General features: G+C 43.8%; 1 protein-coding gene across 1 annotated transcript in view; it reads right to left on the reverse strand.

The window, feature by feature from the left end:
* Positions 1-1,511: 1,511 nt before the first annotated feature.
* LOC136058308 (ras GTPase-activating protein 1-like) overlaps positions 1,512-19,255 on the reverse strand; it is a 146,457-nt gene continuing 128,713 nt past the window's right edge. Inside the window, exons 23-25 of the mRNA XM_065751641.1 lie at positions 6,133-6,210; positions 5,299-5,433; positions 1,512-1,595 (exon numbers count right to left, since the gene is read on the reverse strand). Coding sequence (XP_065607713.1) covers positions 1,512-1,595; positions 5,299-5,433; positions 6,133-6,210 — 297 coding nt within the window. The remainder of the gene's footprint in view (positions 1,596-5,298; positions 5,434-6,132; positions 6,211-19,255) is intronic.

Below are 19,255 nucleotides of genomic sequence, written 5' to 3' on the forward strand. Positions count from 1 at the left end.
AGAACTACATACCCCAGAGAAGTTTCCTTTTCCGTTTTCAATTCAGTGGAAAATATAAAACTATTGGCAAGTCTCAAGTCGTTCTCTTTTTCCCTTTCTGTTCACCCCTGCAGCATCTGTGCTCCTAAGATGTCTCATCTTCAGCATTAGAGTAAGGCTTTCAGTTTTTGCACACTCTCTCTCTCATTGCATTTGGTTTATCACCTTTAATTCCAATTATAATGTATTGTATTGTTCTATTTTGCTTTCTGATATCTTATTTAGTAAATTAGCTTTCCTCCTCAGATCATTGCTGCTGTTTTGTTCCTAGGCCCATCTCCCTTTTCCCTTTTCCCTTTCCCCCTTCCCTGGAATGGGTGTGTGAGTCCCCCTGCCCCATTAGTCACAGAACTGGGCCGAACTGGTCCATAATGGGTTGAAATCACCCTTTTTTGTTGTTGTTTTTTTTTTTCTCCATATTTTTGGGGACTTTGTCCTCAATTTTCAGGGATTATTTTCCCATTTTTGGGGTGGTATTTTTCCCAAATCTTAGGATATTTTTTCCCCCTTTGGGGTAGTTTCCCCCCCCCCCTTTTTTTTTTTTTTTTGCATCTTTTTGGAATTTTTTTCACCCTATTTTGAGACTTCTTTTTTCCTCCAGTTTTTAGGATTTTTTCCCCATTTTTGGGGATGCTTTCCCATTTTGGGGGGATTTTTATCTCTATTTTTTTAATTTTTTTTCAAACTTTTTTGTGATTTTTTTCCCAATTTTTTGGATCATGTTACACAGAAGACTAGGCAATAAATATTTTATAGAATGGTTTAATGGATTCATGCATGTCTGATACAATCATAAATTTATTGAATTAGATTTTTTTACTGTCGTAGACATTTTATAAAAGCATTGTGATTTATATGAGTGGACATCGTCCTTGAAGGGAGTATTCTTTAGACCAAATCAGTGGCACATTAAAGACCCATTCTTGAAATAGTCTTTCTACAGCATTTCAGCAAGAGAAACAACATAGTATAAAAATTGTACAGCAAAGATTGTTTTTACCATGACTATCAAGTTCTACAAACTGTAAATAGAAGGTCAAGTGGTTGAAATAGTCATAGTCATCATAATTGTAACCAGGCAGAAATTACAATAAGAAATGTAATCCACTTATACATCACTGTCAGTTAAGAATTATTTTCCAACAAGACAGAAAAACTTCGGTGATTGGAAATACTGAAAGTATTTTTCTAAGTTCAAGACAGTTGCAGAACTTTCTTTTCAGAAAGTAAACTGTACACCAAGACTCATATGATGTAAGAGCTGGTTTCAAGAGGAAAAGTGCAAATGTCCTGCACAGATAGCTTAAAAAGCTGCTAGTAAAATCATTCACTACAATAATCTTTGTTTTCTTGTTGTATAGTTCACACATTATTGGGAATTTGACAGGATGTTCTATTTATGGCAAGAACCAAAAAAACCAAAGTGATACTGGTGTGAGCTGCCATGCTGGATCCATGCAGAATTGAGGTTGCTACATGATGTTATTAGACACAGAATACTGATTTTGTTTTTGTTGAAGCAGTTCTGTAATAGCCAACAGCTTCTTAAGAACATGCTGTAGAAAAAAAAGTACACAACCCTACATTAGTAACCAGAGAAAAAAAACCTTTTTTTTAGAAGCATCAACATTTGCCTACCAGACTTGCAATTAAGTATTTTAAAGTATATATTAACATCCACATCCCAAAACTGCCTCAGCTCCAATTCCCAAGTCACTAAGACATTACTTCAAAAGGCAACTTTAAAACACGAATATGAAGTTTATCATCATCCATGGACACCCAATTAGTCTTGCCAACTTAATCATAAAGTTGAATTGACAGAAGGAAAAAGGTAAAAAAACCCAAGAATTTTCTTTATGGAAATGCACAAGGAGAATTTTCTCCTTTGAAGTGAAAGGAATTATATTGTGGAAACAGTACCAAATCTGTGATCATTAAGTACTTCAGATATAGGCCTCATAAAATAAATTATATCCTTCATTTGTAAGCAACTCATATTTAGTACCAAAAGCTTGTAGTATCCTGCCTTGTCAGTCAAGACTATTAGTAGCTGTGAATAAATTACTAACTTTAACATGATATTTTGTGCTGATAATGCCTGTCTGTAAAGACAGACTACTTAAATAATCTACTGCACAACACGGTACAATAACCAAGCATAGCAAAACGTGTTACTATGTAATAAATAGAATTATCTACTGGAAGTTAGTTATAATTAGGGTGGTGCTCCTGAGCACTTACATAGAACAAACCTCTCTTTGCTCTCAGAGCTTTGTTAGGAAGCTTATCTGTATTGCAGGTGCTGTACTGCAAAACACAACCTTGAAGTCTGGGCATACTGCCAGTTGTTATGGGATATTTGTAAACTTTTTTGGGTGCTGCCAGCTTGTTTTAGCAAAGAGAAAAAAAAATGCTTTCTTGATTAAATCAGCTCTTAAACGGGCTGCATTTTGTTGTTTTTTCCTTGTAATGCTCAAAACGTACTGGGACATTTTCCCTGAACACCTGCAAGATCCTGAGAACTTAAGCAGATATTTGAGACAGGGATGTTGCGGCTCAGACAGATCTGAGGAGGCCCAAATTATTTGGGGTCTGGCTTATGCTAATCGGACCTTATTCAGTACTATCCCAGAGAGGCACAGACTTTCTGAAATAGAGCGAGAGAGTCTCTGAGACTAAAGGGACAGTCTCCAGATCCAGAAAGAGAGTCTTTTAGCTGACAAACAGACTCTCCAGTCCAATTTATACAGCCTCCAGTCTGACCAAGACACTCCAATCCAAAATGGACGCCTTCCAGACTGAGTGAGACACCCTCCAGACCGAGCAAGATACTTTTCAGTTCAAGGACACCCTTGAGAACTGAGCAAGGTACCTACCAGCCACAATAGCCCCTGCCCCCCAGCCAGGTGGGGGAAAGGGATAATAGAGTGTATTGGACTGTGTGGATTCGATGGCCTGGCACATCAGAACCACAAAAATATAAGACATTGGTGGACATAGGTGCACAGTGCACTCTAATGCCCTCGAGTCACCAAGGGACAGACTTAATCTGTATTTCTGGGGTGACTGGGGGTTCCCAAGAGTTGACCATGTTGGAGGCTGAAATAGGCCTCATGGGTAAAGACTGGCAAAAACATCCTATTGTGACTGGCCCAGGGGCTCCATGTATACTTGGTATTGATTACCTCAAAAAGGGGTATTTTAAGGATCCCAAAGGGTATCGAAGGGCTTTTGGAATAGCTGCTGTGGATGCAGACAACGTTAAGCAGCTGTCTGCTTTGCCTGGCCTATCAGAAGATCCGTCTGTTGTGGGGTTGCTCCAAGTGGAGGAGCAACAGGTACCGATTGCTACAAAAACGGTGCACAGACGGCAGTATCGCACCAACAGGGATTCCTTGCTCCCCATTCATAACCTGATTCGTCAGCTAGAGTAATGCCAACTGCAGCACAGGAGGTTCCGCACGAATGTGCGCAAGAACTTCTTTACGGTGAGGGTGACGGAGCACTGGCACAGGTTGCCCAGGGGGTCTCTGGAATCCTCTTCTCTGGAGATATTCAAGACCTGCCTGGACGCCTACCTGTGTGACCTGGTGTAGGGAACCTGTTTTGGCAGGGGGGTTGGACTCGATGATCTCTAGAGGTCCATTCCAACCCCTATGGTTCTGTGATTCTATGATTCAGTGGGTTGTTAAAAACAATGTTGAAAGCAATGGGTGGCGGAACAGGTAATCATTCGCAGAAGCCACCTGGTTTGTCAACACTCAAGGATCTATCAAACGAGATGGTCCTGCCCAATCCAACTCTCTACCTTCTGTAGAGAGAGATAAGGTCCCTGTAGTACATGTAAAGAACATGTTGGGAAAAGTGGTTTGAGCTGTTTTTACCTGGGTCCACATGGTGTGTGATGCAGATGAATGGGGATGTTCAATGTGTACCCCAAGGGAATTTGATGTTGGGGGATTGCTGTCAGTAATTCCGTGTATATACATGTATATATGCTGTGTGTGTGTGTATTTAATGCATGTTAATCATTGTTCCTCTATATATGTATCAGTCATGATGTAATGAATTGGAATAAGGGGTAGAATGTCATGGTTTTATTATTTTGGTATTTGGGGGGAAGGGCGATGGCGAAAGTATAAATATGGGGAGGTGTGGCCAGTTGATTAAATCACCTTGCCACGAACTCGCAATGATAAGTGCTATGTGCTCACCATGGTGGAGGCAACCACTGTGTGGCTTGAAAAATATGCAGTACTCCATGCTACCGCCCGAAACACCATCTTTAGTTCTCAAAAAAGTAGTCCTATGGTGACTTGGTGTCATGATTTTATGATTTTTGGTACTGGTATTCCACATCATAACATCATGTAGTGCATTAAGAGTTAAAGAGTTAATGCTCCAGCTCCGTGGATCATCAATAGTTATGGGTATACCTGTCTCAGAAGAGAAGAACTACATTCCCCAGAGGACTGTGTGATGCTTTGCATTTTTACGTGTTTCCGCTCAGAGGGAAAGATAAAAAATATCTGCGGTCACGGGGCTGTCTTTTTTTTTTTCCTTTGGGATCGACTCAGCAGTGGGTGCTCGCTGCCGTCTCGCCTTCAGCGTTAGCGTAAGGCCTTCGGTTTATCGGACACTCTCTCTTGCTCATTGTATTTGATTTATTAGATTCAATTCCAACTATATTGTTTTATATTGTGTTATTTTGCTTTCTGATATCTTATTTAGTAAATTAGCTTTCCTCCTCAGATCACTGCTGCTGTTTTCTTTCTAGGCCCATCTCCCTTTTCCTTTTCCCCCTTCCCCTTTTGTGGGGCGTGGGACTGTGGGTCCCCCGCACCAATTGTCACAGAACTGGGCCGAACCAGCCCATAAACCACAGGCAAGTACATTTCATTGTTTCAAAATACTACAAAAATAATAATTTCAACATTTTTCCTCTTAAAAATAAGTTTTCATAGAAGTTATACAGAAGTTTAATAGTCAGAAAATAACAGTCATTTATAGTAAGTTTGCTTAATAGTTGAAACGGAACAGTTATTTATAGCATTTGCTTGAGAAGCTTTTTTGTTTGCAAATGTAATAAATCGGGAAGCTCAAGCAAAGTAGCAATAGAAAGTGAAAGAAAGTAAGTACAAATTAAGATATTTATCACTCACTCTGCTGACTAGAAATACTGTAAATATTACAAAAGAATAATGATATTAAGCAATTACTCCAGACCTACGATTTTTGTTACCCTCTGTAGTTTACCTGCATTACACCTCGCTCATTACTGAGTATCCGAAGTTCATCTGAATGTGCAACACACATCTCATGCAAGGCTGCCAGATAACGCGATAAGTCTGTTCTAGAATGCTCCGTAGTGTCTGGAAGCTCAGGAACATTCTTTAACAAAAATGATGAGAGCAGCCTTAGAATGGTGAGCACCCAGGCATACAGAAAATTAAATCACAGGTCTTCAGACTATCCAACAGTTTTTTTTATACTGCAAACAAGTACTGCAATGGTTTTCTTCATAATTAAGTTTTCTTGTCCATGTTATCTAATAGAAATTATCTATTTCCTTCTCTCCACAAGCATCTATTTAATAAAGACATTTGAATTATGGTTACATGTGGAGTGATTACTAAATCAACAGCAATTCTTATTCCTACTAGGAGGGTTGTACTAAAAGCTCTGATGTCGCTATGCTTCCTCTGAGCTGATTAGAAAGATGGTGAGAATAGACACTCCTATTATATCCTCCCTGCAAATAAAAGGAAGGTCCATCCATTAGGTGTTTTTTTTTTTTTTTTTTTTTTTGTTGTTAAACTGAACATAATGATAAAACTGAACATAATGCTTTCAATAAAAATATATCAAAATTTTCACTGTCTGGGAAAAACCACATTACAAATTACACAGAAAAAATGGTTTTAAAATATATTTTAAAAGATTGGCATTTTTGGCAAAAAATCTGTAATCTTCAGGGAGAAGCTCAAAAACTAGACCTGATACATACAGCAATGCTAAATTAATATATTTTTTGCTTTGCTATGTTGCTATGAAACTTTCAATAGTTGTTTTTTTTTTGAAACCACTTACCCCAAGTTCATCTAAGAACATGATCATGCGATGTTTGTTATTCTTGATGAATGGATTTACCCCCTCCATATATGGCTCCTAGCAATTTTAACAAGTATTTATTAGAACAAATCAATTCCAATTTAGACCCAACTGAAGTGAACACACTGTCATCAGAAACAAGTGAATAAATGTGTCATCTGGAGTAATTTTATTTTTCCCGAGTGACTAGAATGACTGGTGTACAATCAGTCAAAAGATTACATTTTTGTATTCCAGATGAATTTGGAAACGGATTAAATAAGCAGTTACATGAATTTTTCAATTTAAGATAGGCATTTCTTCAATACATAGTTTCAATTAAAAAAGAACATTTTTAGATGAAACATACGGAAATATTTAGATTGCTCTGAAAGTAATAGCTCATTTATTTCCATGGAAACTACAACAGATACAAAGAACACAATATCACTATTTGATAGAGAAAATTCTAAGCTACAATACACTACTTTTCAAAATAGACACCACCATTAGCTATGCATTTTCAGCAGTGATGAACAAGAGCCTGCATGCTGTCTGTTGCATGTCAACAAAATGTAATGGAATAATGGTGGGAAGGTTCAACCTCTACTGCCATACCATCACCATCTGCCTCTGATGTAGTAGGCCAAAGTAATAAAATAGGAGGTATTACTTGTAGAGCAGCCCTTGAAAGTGCCCTCCATCTTGTTCTTTCATTAATACTTACGTTCCAACTTGTGAGCGTCAAACAAGAAGCTTGACAGTGGCAGTCTGAACTCTCTTTTTTCTTTATGCAAATTTATCATTAAACCATGTTGTGTCTTGGGAATGAGAACAGACCATAGAATCATAGAATCACAGAATCATAGAATCACCAACGTTGAAAAAGACCTAAGATAATCCGGTCCAACCATCCACCTATCACCAATATTTCCCACTAAACCGTGTCCCTAAGTACAACATATACATGTTTCTTGAACACCTCCAGGGATGATGCCTCTACCACCTCCCTGGACAGCCTGTTCCCACACCTGATCACACTCTTGTAGAAGTAGTATTTCCTAACGTCCAACCTGAATCTCCCATGGTGCAGCTTGAGGCCATTCCATCTAGTCCTCTCACTAGTTACATGGAAGAAGAGGCACCCAGCTCACTAAAATCTCCCTTCAAGTAGTTATTGAGGGCAATAAAGTCACCCTGAACCTCCTCTTCTCCAGACTAAACAATTTCATCTCTCTCAGCTGCTCCTCATAAGGATTGTGCTCCAGCCCCCTCAGCAGCTTCGTTGCCCTTTTCTGGACATGATCCAGGGCCTCAATATCTTTCTTGTAGAGAGTGGGATAAATCTGAAAACAGTACTCAAGGTGTGGCCTCACCAGGGCTAAGTAAAGAGGAACAAGTACTTCCCTGCTTGCCATGGTTTTATTACTTTTTGTAATCATTATTCCATGGGTAAAAGAATTACAAGACAGATCAACAACCAAGGTGAACTCCTCCAAAAAGGTGATCACTGTCATGGTTTTATGATTTTTGGTTCTGGTATTCCACATCATAACATCATGTAGTGCATTTAGAGTTAAAGAGTTAATGCTCCAGCTCCATGAATCATCGATAGTTCCAGGTATACCTGTCTCAGAAGAGAAGAAGAACTCCATTCCCCAGAGGACTTTGCGATGCTTTGCATTTTTACGTGTTTACGCTCAGAGGGAAAGATAAAAACTGTCTGCGGTCACGGGACACTTTCCTTTGGGATCGACTCAGCAGTGGGTGCTCGCTGCCGTCTCGCCTTCAGCGTTAGCGTAAGGCCTTCGGTTTATCGGACACTCTCTCTTGCTCATTGTATTTGATTTATTAGCTTTAATTCCAATTATATTGTATTATATTGTGTTATTTTGCTTTCCGATATCTTATTTAGTAAATTAGCTTTCCTCCTCAGATCGTTGCCGCTGTTTTGTTTCTAGGCCCATCTCCCTTTTCCCTTTTCCCTTTCCCCCTTCCCCTTTCCTGGGGCGTGGGTCCATGGGTCCCCCGCACCAATCGTCACGGAACCAGGCCGAAACTGCCCGTAAACCGTTGACATTTTTGGCACCCAACGTGGGGCAAAAACAGCTGCCTTAGCCGGGCAGAGACATACTTTCAGAGTGAATCTCTGTCTCTCGTTAGCAGGCTTATCTGTACTGCAGGTACTGTACGGCAAAACACGACCTTGAAGTCTGGGCGTATTGCCAGTTGTCCTGGGATATTTGTAAACTTTTTGGGTACTGCCAGCTAGTTTTAGAAAAAAAAAGAAAAATTCTTTCTCTTTTTAAACTGGTCTTAAAGGGACTGCATTTCATCGGTTTTTCCCTTGTAATGCTCAGAACGTACTGGGACTTAATTAAGTTTGCCAGTCTGATCCACGGAGCTTGGTCTCTATATGATAAACTAAAAACACTGATGGACATACCTACCTGGCTTTTGTATACGATGTGGCATTCGGTTCCAGAGGGAGTAACTCCAGATGAAGTTGCTAACTCTATGGAACTTGTGATTTTTAAAAAGACTCCTGGCCTCTCCTTTGAATCCATTATGCATTTTCTGAATGCCCATCCAATGCTTGTTATGATTGTGGTGTCAGTCTCCCTGAATGTACTTTTACTCAGTATTTGTATTTATAATATTTTGAGAAAACCCTCCCCAGAGCCAGAGAATACTGACTGGCAGGGAGTTTGGAGGGACTTAGGAGAGACTTTAGAGAAATGGGCATCACCGGTGTCATGGAACTTTTCTCCTGAACACCTGCAAGATCCTGAGAACTTAAGCAGATATTTGAGACAGGGATGTTGCGGCTCAAACAGATCTGAGGAGGCCCAAATTATTTGGGGCCTGGCTTATGCTTACCGGGCCTTATTCAATACTATCCCAGAGAGGCATAGAGTTTCTGAAATAGAGCGAGAGAGTCTCCGAGCCAAAAGGGACAGTCTCCTGATCCAGAAAGAGAGTCTTTTAACTGACAATCAGACTCTCCAGTCCAATCTAGACGCCCTCCAATCCGAGCGAGACACCCTCCAGACTGAGAAAAACACCCTCCAAACCGAGAGAGATGCCCTCCAGATCGAGAGAGACACTCTCCAGACTGAGAAAGACGCCCTCCAGTCTCAACAAGAAGCTCTCCAATCCAACATGGATGCCCTCCAATCCGAGAGAGACACCCTCCAATCTGAGAGAGATGCCCTCCAATCTGAGAAAGACACCCTCCAATCCGAGAGAGATGCCCTCCAATTTGAGAGAGATGCACTCCAGACTGAGAGAGACAACCTCCGGTTTCAACGAGATGCTTTCCGATCCAATATGGATGCTTTTCGGTCCCAGCGAGATGCCCTCCAATCTGAATTAGACACCCTCCAATCTGACCAAAAACACCTCAAAGCTGAGTATCTTTCCTGCCAAGGTACATTCTTCCATTACGAAAATGAACTGACCCATGTTCGGGCTCAACAAGACAAGCTCCAAGGTGAACTAAATTCCCTCATAGCTCAGCGAGATGAACTTCGAGCCGAGCTAGAGAGAATGATCTTTAATACTAACCAATATGATCAACCACAGGTGACACCAGAATCGATGTCAGTTGCCCCTGTAAGAGGACGGAGAATGAAAAAAGTCTCAACTCCCTTAGAAGAGAAGAAAGAGGAGGAGCTGAGAGTGGAAGAAGCAGACTCTGAAAGAGAAGAAGAGAAAGTAGAGGAATCAGACACTGCAAGAGAAGAGGAGAAAGGAGGTCCAGAGGAGTGGTTCAGAACTCTAGATTTTCCAGTAGGAGGGCAGAGTCACCCAACAAGATCACGGTCACCAAAGCCTAGAAGGGCAATGAGTCCTGATAGAGTAGGAGATGGAGATGAAAGAGAAATTGTTACCGATGTTACTCGACCTCTGAAAATGAATGAAATTCGAAGTTTGAGAAAAGACTTTACATGCCACGCAAGTGAACCTATTGTCACCTGGTTACTACGCTGTTGGGACAGTGGGGTCAACAGTGTGTGGCTAGATGGTAATGAAGCTCGCCAATTGGGTAGCATTGCCAGGGACTCTGCCATTGATAGAGGCATTAGTACATGCCACAATAGACCCTTCACTCTCTGGAAGTGGATGCTGATAGCCGTGAAAGAAAAATATCCCTTCAGAGATTATCTGTTGCCTGAGAAGAAGAAATGGTCTGATATGGAAAAGGGCATACATTATTTGAGAGAATATGCTGTGGTGGAAATGTTACATGACCCTGCATTCATTCATGATGAACCAAACCAAGACCATGACCCTGAGAGAATCAGATGTACACCAATTATGTGGCGTATATTCACGAGGACTGCACCAGACAGGTATGCCAGTACATTAGCAGCAATGTATGGCAGAAGACAAAGAAGACCCCTTATAAATGACCTGATTAACAAACTTCAAGACATTGAGTTACATTTAACCCCTCTACGAGCTTATGTTTCAGCCTTGGTAAAGGTAACTGAAAGACTGGACAGACTAGAGAGCAATCAAGAAGATATAATGGACGAACTGACTACTGTGCTTGATTCTGACAAAACTGATAGATTTGATGGGAACCAGGATTCCCAAAACAGTAACGTCTCAGCTATCAAAAGAGGACGTTCTCCTGCTCGAGGAAGTGACAAGAGTAAGACTATGTCACATATTGCCTTGTGGCGCTACCTACGTGACCAGGGGGAAGATATGAAGAAGTGGCATAAAAAACCCACATCTGCACTTCAGGCACGGGTAAAAGAGTTACGAAACAGATCAACCATCAGGGTGAACTTTTCCAAGAAGGTGACTGCTCCAGTGACTGCCGGACACGGCAGTAGCCGTAAAAATAACAGAGGTAACAAATAGAGGGGCCCTGCCCCCAGCCAGGGGGGGGAAAGGGATAATAAGAGTGTATTGGACTGTGTGGATTCGATGGCCTGGCACATCAGAACCACAAAAATATAAGGCCCTGGTGGACACTGGTGCACAGTGCACTCTAATGCCCTCGAGTCACCAAGGGACAGACTTAATCTATATTTCTGGGGTGACTGGGGGTTCCCAAGAGTTAACCATGTTGGAGGCTGAAATAAGCCTCACTGGTAAAGACTGGCAAAAACATCCTATTGTGACTGGCCCAGGGGCTCCATGTATACTTGGTATTGATTACCTCAAAAGGGGATATTTTAAGAATCCCAAAGGGTATCGATGGGCCTTTGGAATAGCTGCTGTGGATGCAGACAACGTTAAGCAGCTGTCTGCTTTGCCTGGCCTATCAGAAGATCCATCTGTTGTGGGGTTGCTCCAAGTGGAGGAGCAACAGGTACCGATTGCTACAAAAACGGTGCACAGACGGCAGTACCGCACCAACAGGGATTCCTTGCTCCCCATTCATAACCTGATTCGTCAGCAAGAGAGCCAGGGAGTGATCAGCAAAACTCACTCACCTTTTAACAGCCCCATATGGCCGGTGCATAAAGCCAGTGGAGAATGGAGGCTGATGGTAGATTACTGTGGCCTGAATAAAGTCAAACTCCCACTGAGTGCTGCTGTGCCAGACATGCTACAACTCCAGTACGAACTGGAGTCAAAAGCAGCCAAGTGGTATGCCACCATTGACATTGCTAATGCCTTCTTTTCAATTCCTCTGGCCACAGAATGCAGGCCACAGTTTGCTTTCACCTGGAGGAGCATTCAGTACACCTGGAACCGTTTGCCCCAGGGGTGGAAGCACAGCCCAACCATTTGCCATGGGTTAATCCAAACTGCATTGGAACAGGGCGGTGCTCCTGAGCAATTACAATACATTAATGATATCACTGTGTGGGGCAAAACAGCAGGGGAAGTTTTGAGAAAGGAGAGAGAATAATCCAGATCCTCCTGCGAGCTGGCTTTGCCATTAAGAGAAGCGAAGTGAAAGGGCCTGCACAGGAAATTCAGTTCCTAGGTATAAAGTGGTAGGGATGTGACCATGTCCATCTTGCAAGTGTGATTAACAAAATCACTGCCTGCCATGTCTCCACCCACCAGTAAGACAGAGACCCAAGCTTTTTTGGGTGTAGTGGGCTTTTGGAGAATGCATGTTCCAAACTACAGTCTCATTGTGAGCCCTCTCTATCGGGTGACACGGAAGAAGAATGATTTTGTGTGGGGCCCTGAGCAGCAGCAGGCTTTTGAGCAAATTAAGCAGGAGATAGCCCGTGCCGTGGTCATGGGACCAGTAAGGATGGAACAGGATGTAAAGAACATCCTCTACACTGCTGCTGGAAAGGAAGGTCCCACTTGGAGTTTGTGGCAAAAAGCTTCTGGAGAGACCCAAGCCAGACCCCTTGGATTCTGGAGTCGGGTGTACAGGGGGTCTGAGGAGCGCTACACTCCAACTGAGAAGGAGATCTTAGCCGCGTACGAGGGGGTTCGAGCTGCTTCCGAAGTAATCGGTACTGAAACGCAGCTCCTTCTGGCACCGCGATTGCCAGTGCTGAACTGGATGTTCAAGGGAAAGGTTCCCTCTACCCATCATGCTACTGATGCCACTTGGAGTAAGTGGATTGCGCTGATTACACAGCGAGCTCGGATGGGGAACCTCAGTCATCCAGGAATCCTAGAAGTGATCATGGACTGGCCTGAAGGTAAAAAGTTTGGAACAACACCAGCAGAGGAGGTATCACGTGCCAAAGAGGCCCCACCATATAATGAACTACCAGACAATGAAAAGAGATATGCCCTGTTCACAGATGGATCCTGTCGCATTGTGGGTAAGCACCGCAGATGGAAATCTGCTGTGTGGAGCCCCACACGACGAGTTGCTGAGGCCACTGAAGGAAAAGGAGAATCAAGTCAATTTGCAGAGGTAAAGGCTGTCCAGCTGGCCTTAGATATTGCTGAATGAGAGAGGTGGCCAGTGCTTTATCTTTACACTGACTCATGGATGGTGGCAAATGCTTTATGGGGGTGGTTACAGCAATGGGAACAAAATGGTTGGCAACGGAGGGGTAAACCTATTTGGGCTGCTGAACTGTGGAGAGACATTGCTGCCCGAATAAAGAATATGGTTGTAAAGGTGCGCCATGTAGATGCTCATGTTCCTAAGAGCCGGGCAACTGAGGAACAACAAAATAACCATCAGGTAGATCGAGCTGCCAAAGTTAAGGTGGCTCAAGCAGACTTGGACTGGCAACATTAATTATTTCTAGCTCGATGGGCCCATGAGACCTCGGGCCATCAAGGAAGAGATGCAACATATAAGTGGGCTAGAGACCGAGGGGTGGACTTAACTATGGATGCTATCGCACAGGTTATCCATGACTGTGATATGTGTACCTTAATTGAACAAGCCAAGAGGATGAAACCTCTTTGGGAGGAAGGGCGATGGCAAAAGTATAAATATGGGGAGGCGTGGCAGGTTGATTATATCACCTTGCCACGATCTCGCAGTGGTAAGCGTTATGTGCTCACCATGGTGGAAGCAACCACTGGGTGGCTTGAAACATATGCAGTACCCCATGCTACCGCCCGAAACACCATCTTAGGCCTTGAGAAACAAGTCCTATGGCGACATGGCACTCCAGAGAGAATTGAGTCAGATAATGGGACTCATTTCAAAAATTCTCTTGTAAATGTTTGGGCCAAAGATCATGGCATTGAATGGATTTATCATGTCCCCTATCACGCACCAGCTTCTGGTAAAATTGAAAGGTACAATGGGTTATTAAAAACCACATTGAAAGCAATGGGTGGCGGAACATTTAAGCACTGTGAGAAGCATTTGGCAGAAGCCACCTGATTGGTCAACACTCGAGGATCCATCAATCGCGATGGTCCTGCCCAATCCAGATCTCTACCTGCTGTAGAAGGAGATAAGGTCCCTGTAGTGCATGTAAAGAACATGTTCGGAAAAGCAGTTTGGGTCCTTCCAGCTTCTGGAAAGAGCAAACCTCTCCGGGGAACTGTTTTTGCTCAGGGACCTGGGTCCACTTGGTGGGTGATGCAGAAGAATGGGGATGTTCAATGTGTACCACAAGGGAATTTGATGTTGGGCGAGTGCAGTCATTAATTTCATGTATATACATATATATGTTGTGTGTGTGTATTTAATGCATGTTAATCATTGTTCTTCTATACATATATATCAAACATGATGTAGTGATGTGGAATAAGGGGTGGAATGTCATGGTTTTATGATTTTTGGTACTGGTATTCCACATCATAACATCATGTAGTGCATTTAGAGTTATAGAGTTAATGCTCCAGCTCCGTGGATCATCGATAGTTCCAGGTATGCCTGTCTCAGAAGAGAAGAAGAACTCCATTCCCCAGAGGACTTTGCGATGCTTTGCATTTTTACGTGTTTACGCTCAGAGGGAAAGATAAAAACTGTCTGCGGTCACGGGACACTCTCTTTCCTTTGGGATCGACTCAGCAGTGGGTGCTCGCTGCCGTCTCGCCTTCAGCGTTAGCGTAAGGCCTTCGGTTTATCGGACACTCTCTCTTGCTCATTGTATTTGATTTATTAGCTTTAATTCCAATTATATTGTATTATATTGTGTTATTTTGCTTTCCGATATCTTATTTAGTAAATTAGCTTTCCTCCTCAGATCGTTGCCGCTGTTTTGTTTCTAGGCCCATCTCCCTTTTCCCTTTTCCCTTTCCCCCTTCCCCTTTCCTGGGGCGTGGGTCCGTGGGTCCCCCGCACCAATCGTCACGGAAGCAGGCCGAACCTGCCTGTAAACCGTTGACAATCACTCCAGCTGCTGAGGGTGATGGCAAAAGCCATAAGGACCCTGATCATGGCTCAAGAAAGAACTAGAGAGGTAACAAATATAAGGGCCCTGTCTTCAGCCAAGGTGGGGTATCAATGGGACTTTGGAATAGCTGCTGAAGACACAGATAACGTTAAGAAGCTGTCTGCTTTGCCTGGCCTGTCAGAAGATCCGTTTGTTCTGGGGTGGCTACAAGTGGAGGAGCAACAGCTACCGATTGCTACAAAAACGGTGCACAGATGGCAGTAGCACAAACAGGAATTCTTTGTTCCACATTCATAAGTTCATTAATCAACTAGAGAGAGAGGGAGTGATCAGCAAAACTCACTCACCTTTTAACAGCCCCATATGACCGGTGCATAAAGCCAGGGGAGAATAGAGGCTGACAGTAGACTACTGTGGCCTGAATGAAGTCACACCCCCACTGAGTGCTGCTGTGCCGGATATGCTACAACTCCAGTATGAACTGGAGTCCAAAGCAGCCAAGTGGTATGCCACCATTGACATTTCCAATGCCTTCTTTTCAATTCCTTTGGCCACAGAATGCAGGCCACAGTTTGCTTTCACCTGGAGGGGCATTCAGTACACCTGGAACCGTTTGCCCCAGGGGTGGAAGCACTGCCCAACCATTTGTCATGGGCTGATCCAAACTGCATTGGAACAGGGCAGTGCTCCCAAGCATCTCCAATATATTGACAATATTGAGTGGGGCAATACTGCAGAGGAAGTTTTCAAGGAAGGAGAAAGAATAATGCAGATACTTCTGTGAGCTGGTTTAGCTATTAAGCGAAGCAAATTGAAAGGGCCTGCACAGGAAATCCAGTTCCTAGGTATAAAGTGGCAAGATGGATCTCATCACATCCCAAGAAATGTGATTAAAAAAATCACAACCATGTCTCCGCCCACTAGTAAGACAGAGACACAATCTTTTCTGGGCACACTGGGCTTTTGGAGAAAGCATGTTCCAAACTACAGCCTCATTGTAACCCCCCTTTATCAAATGACATGGAAGAAAAACGATTTTGGGGTCCTGAGCAGCAGCAGGCTTTTGAACAAATTAAGCAGGAGATAGCCCGTGCCGTGGTCATGGGACCAGTAAGGATGGAACAGGATGTAAAGAACATCCTCTACACTGCTGCTGGAAAGGAAGGTCCCACTTGGAGTTTGTGGCAAAAAGCTTCTGGAGAGACCCAAGCCAGACCCCTTAGATTTTGGAGTCAAGTGTACAGAGGGTCTGAAGAGTGCAGCACTCCAACTGAAAAGGAGATCTTAGCTGCTTATGTGGGGGGTTAGAGCTGCTTCCGAAGTATCTGATACTGAAACGCAGCTCCTTCTGGCACCTCGATTGCCAGTGCTGAGCTGGATGTTCAAAGGAAAGGTTCCCTCCACCCATCATGCTACTGATGCCACTTGGAGTAAGTGGACTGCACTGATTACACAGCGAGCTCGGATGGGGAACCTCAGCCATCCAGGAATCCTAGAAGTGATCATGGACTGGCCTGAAGGTAAAAAGTTTGGAACAACACCAGCAGAGGAGGTATCACGTGCCAAAGAGGCCCCACCATATAATGAACTACCAGACAATGAAAAGAGATATGCCCTGTTCACAGATGGATCCTGTCGCATTGTGGGTAAGCACCGCAGATGGAAATCTGCTGTGTGGAGCCCCACACGACAAGTTGCAGAGGCCACTGATGGAAAAGGAGAATCAAGTCAATTTGCAGAGGTAAAGGCTGTCCAGCTGGCCTTAGATATATCTGAATGAGAGAGGTGGCCAGTGATTTACCTTTACACTGACTCATGGATGGTGGCAAATGCTTTATGGGGAAAGTTTCAGCAATGGGAACAAAATGGTTGGCAGCGAAGGGGTAAACCTATTTTGGCTGCTGAACTGTGGAGAGACATTGCTGCCCAAATAAAGAATATGGTTGTAAAGGTGCATCACGTAGATGCTCATGTGCCCAAGAGTCTGGCTACTGAAGAACAACAAAATAACCATCAGGTAGATCGAGCTGCTAAAGTTAAGGTGGCTCAAGTTGAATTGGACTGGCAACATAATGGTGAAGTATTTCTAGCTCGAAGGGCCCATGAGACCTTGGGCCATCAAGGAAGAGATGCAACATATAAATGGGCTAGAGACCGAGGAGTGGACTTAACTATGGACGCTATTGCACAGGTTATCCATGACTGTTACACGTGTGCCACAGTTAAACAAGCCAAGAGGATGAAACTCTGGGGGAAAAAGGGCAATGGCAAAAGTAGAAGTACGGGGAAGTGTGGCAGGTTGATTATATCACCTTGCCACAAACTAGCAATGGTAAGCGCTATGTGCCTACCATGGTGGAGGCAAACACTGGGTGGCTTGAAACATATGCAGTACCCCATGCTACCACCCAAAACACCATCTTAGGCCTTGAGAAACAAGTCCTATGGCGACATGGCACTCCAGAGAGAACTGAGTCAGATAATGGGACTCATTTCAAAAATTCTCTTGTAAATGTTTGGGCCAAAGATCATGGCATGGAGTGCGTTTGTCATATCCCCTATCATGCACCAGCTTCTGGTAAAATCAAACAATACAGTGGGTTGTTAAAAACGATATTGAAAGCGATGGGTGGTGGAACATTTAAGCACTGTGAGAAGCATTGACCAGATTCCACCTGGTTGGTCAACACTCAAGGATCTATCTAGATGGTTCTGCCCAATCTAGCACCCAACATAATGTAGAGGGAGATAAGGTCCCTGTAGTATATGTGAAGAGCATGTTGGGAAAAACGGTTCGACTCTTTCTAGCTTCTGGAAAGAGCAAACCTCTCCGTGGAACTCTGTTTTCTCAGGATCCTGGGTCCACTTGGTGCATCATGCAGGAGAATGGGGTTGTTCAATGTGTACCACAAGGGAATTTAATGTTGGGGGAGTGCTGCCAGTAATTCCATGTATATATGTGTGTGTGTTTGTTTAATGCTTGCTCATCATTGCATGATGTATGTTTCCCCCAAGGGTCAGTTTTGGGGCCCATCTTGTTTAATATCTTTATTGATGACCTAGATGAGGGAATTGAGTGTACCCTCAGTAAGTTTGCAGATGACACAAAGTTGGGAGGATGTGTCAAACTGCCTGAGGGTAGGGAGGCCCTTCAGAGGGATTTGGATAGGCTGAACAGCTGGGCTGAGCTTAATGGGATGAGGTTCAATAAGACCAAGTGCCGGGTCCTGCACTTTGGCCACAATAACCCCATGCAATGCTATAGGCTTGGGGCAGAATGGCTTGAAGAATGTAGAGAGGAAAAGGACCTGGGGGTGTTGGTTGATGCTCGGCTCAACATGAGCCGGCAGTGTGCCCAGGTGGCCAAGAAGGCCAACAGCATCCTGGCCTGTATTAGAAATAGTGTAGCCAGCAGGAGCAGGGAGGTGATCATCCCCCTGTACTCAGCTCTGGTACGGCCGCACCTCGAGTACTGTGTTCAGTTTTGGGCCCCTCACTACAAGAAGGACATTGAGGCCCTGGAGCGTGTTCAGAGAAGGGCAACAAAACTGGTGAGGGGTCTGGAGCACAAGTCTTATGAGGAGCGGCTGAGGGAGCTGGGATTGTTTAGTCTGGAGAAGAGGAGGCTCAGAGGAGACCTTATTGCACTCTACCACTTCCTGAAGGGGGGTTCTGGTGAGGAGGGGGTGGGCCTCTTCTCCCTGATAAATAACGACAGGACGAGAGGGAATGGCCACAAGTTGCGACGGGGAAGATTTAGATTAGACCTGAGGAAGCATTTCTTTTCTGAAAGAGTGGTCAGGCACCGGAATGGCCTGCCTAGGGAGGTGGTCGAGGCACCATCCCTAGCGCTGTTCAAGAAGCGTTTAGATGAGGAGCTAAAGGATTTAATTTAGTAGTTGGGTAGAGATAGTGATAGGAGGATGGTTGGACTAGATGATCTTATAGGTCCTTTCCAACCTTATGAACTTATGAACTTATGTAGTGACGTAGAATAAGGGTTAGAATGTCATGGTTTTATGATTTTTCTTTGTTGATATTGGGCCTGGAGGATCTCCCCTATGAAGAAAGGCTAAGTGAACTGGGTCTGTTCAGCCTTGAGAAAAGAAGACTGAGAGGGGACCTGATCCAGGTTTATAAATATCTGAGGTGTGGGGGACAAAGTGGCGAGGCCAGACTCTTTTCAGCAGTGTGTGGAGACAGGACAACGGGGAATGGACAGAAACTGCAGCACAGGAGGTTCCGCACGAATGTGCACAAGAACTTCTTTACGGTGAGGGTGACGGAGCACTGGCACAGGCTGCCCAGGGGGGTTGTGGAATCCTCTTCTCTGGAGACGTTCAAGACCTGCCTGGACGCCTACCTGTGTGACC

Source organism: Cyrtonyx montezumae, unplaced genomic scaffold, assembly GCF_038088225.1.
Source record: "Cyrtonyx montezumae isolate F1298 unplaced genomic scaffold, pur_monq_1.0 scaffold_78, whole genome shotgun sequence".
Lineage (NCBI taxonomy): Eukaryota > Metazoa > Chordata > Aves > Galliformes > Odontophoridae > Cyrtonyx > Cyrtonyx montezumae.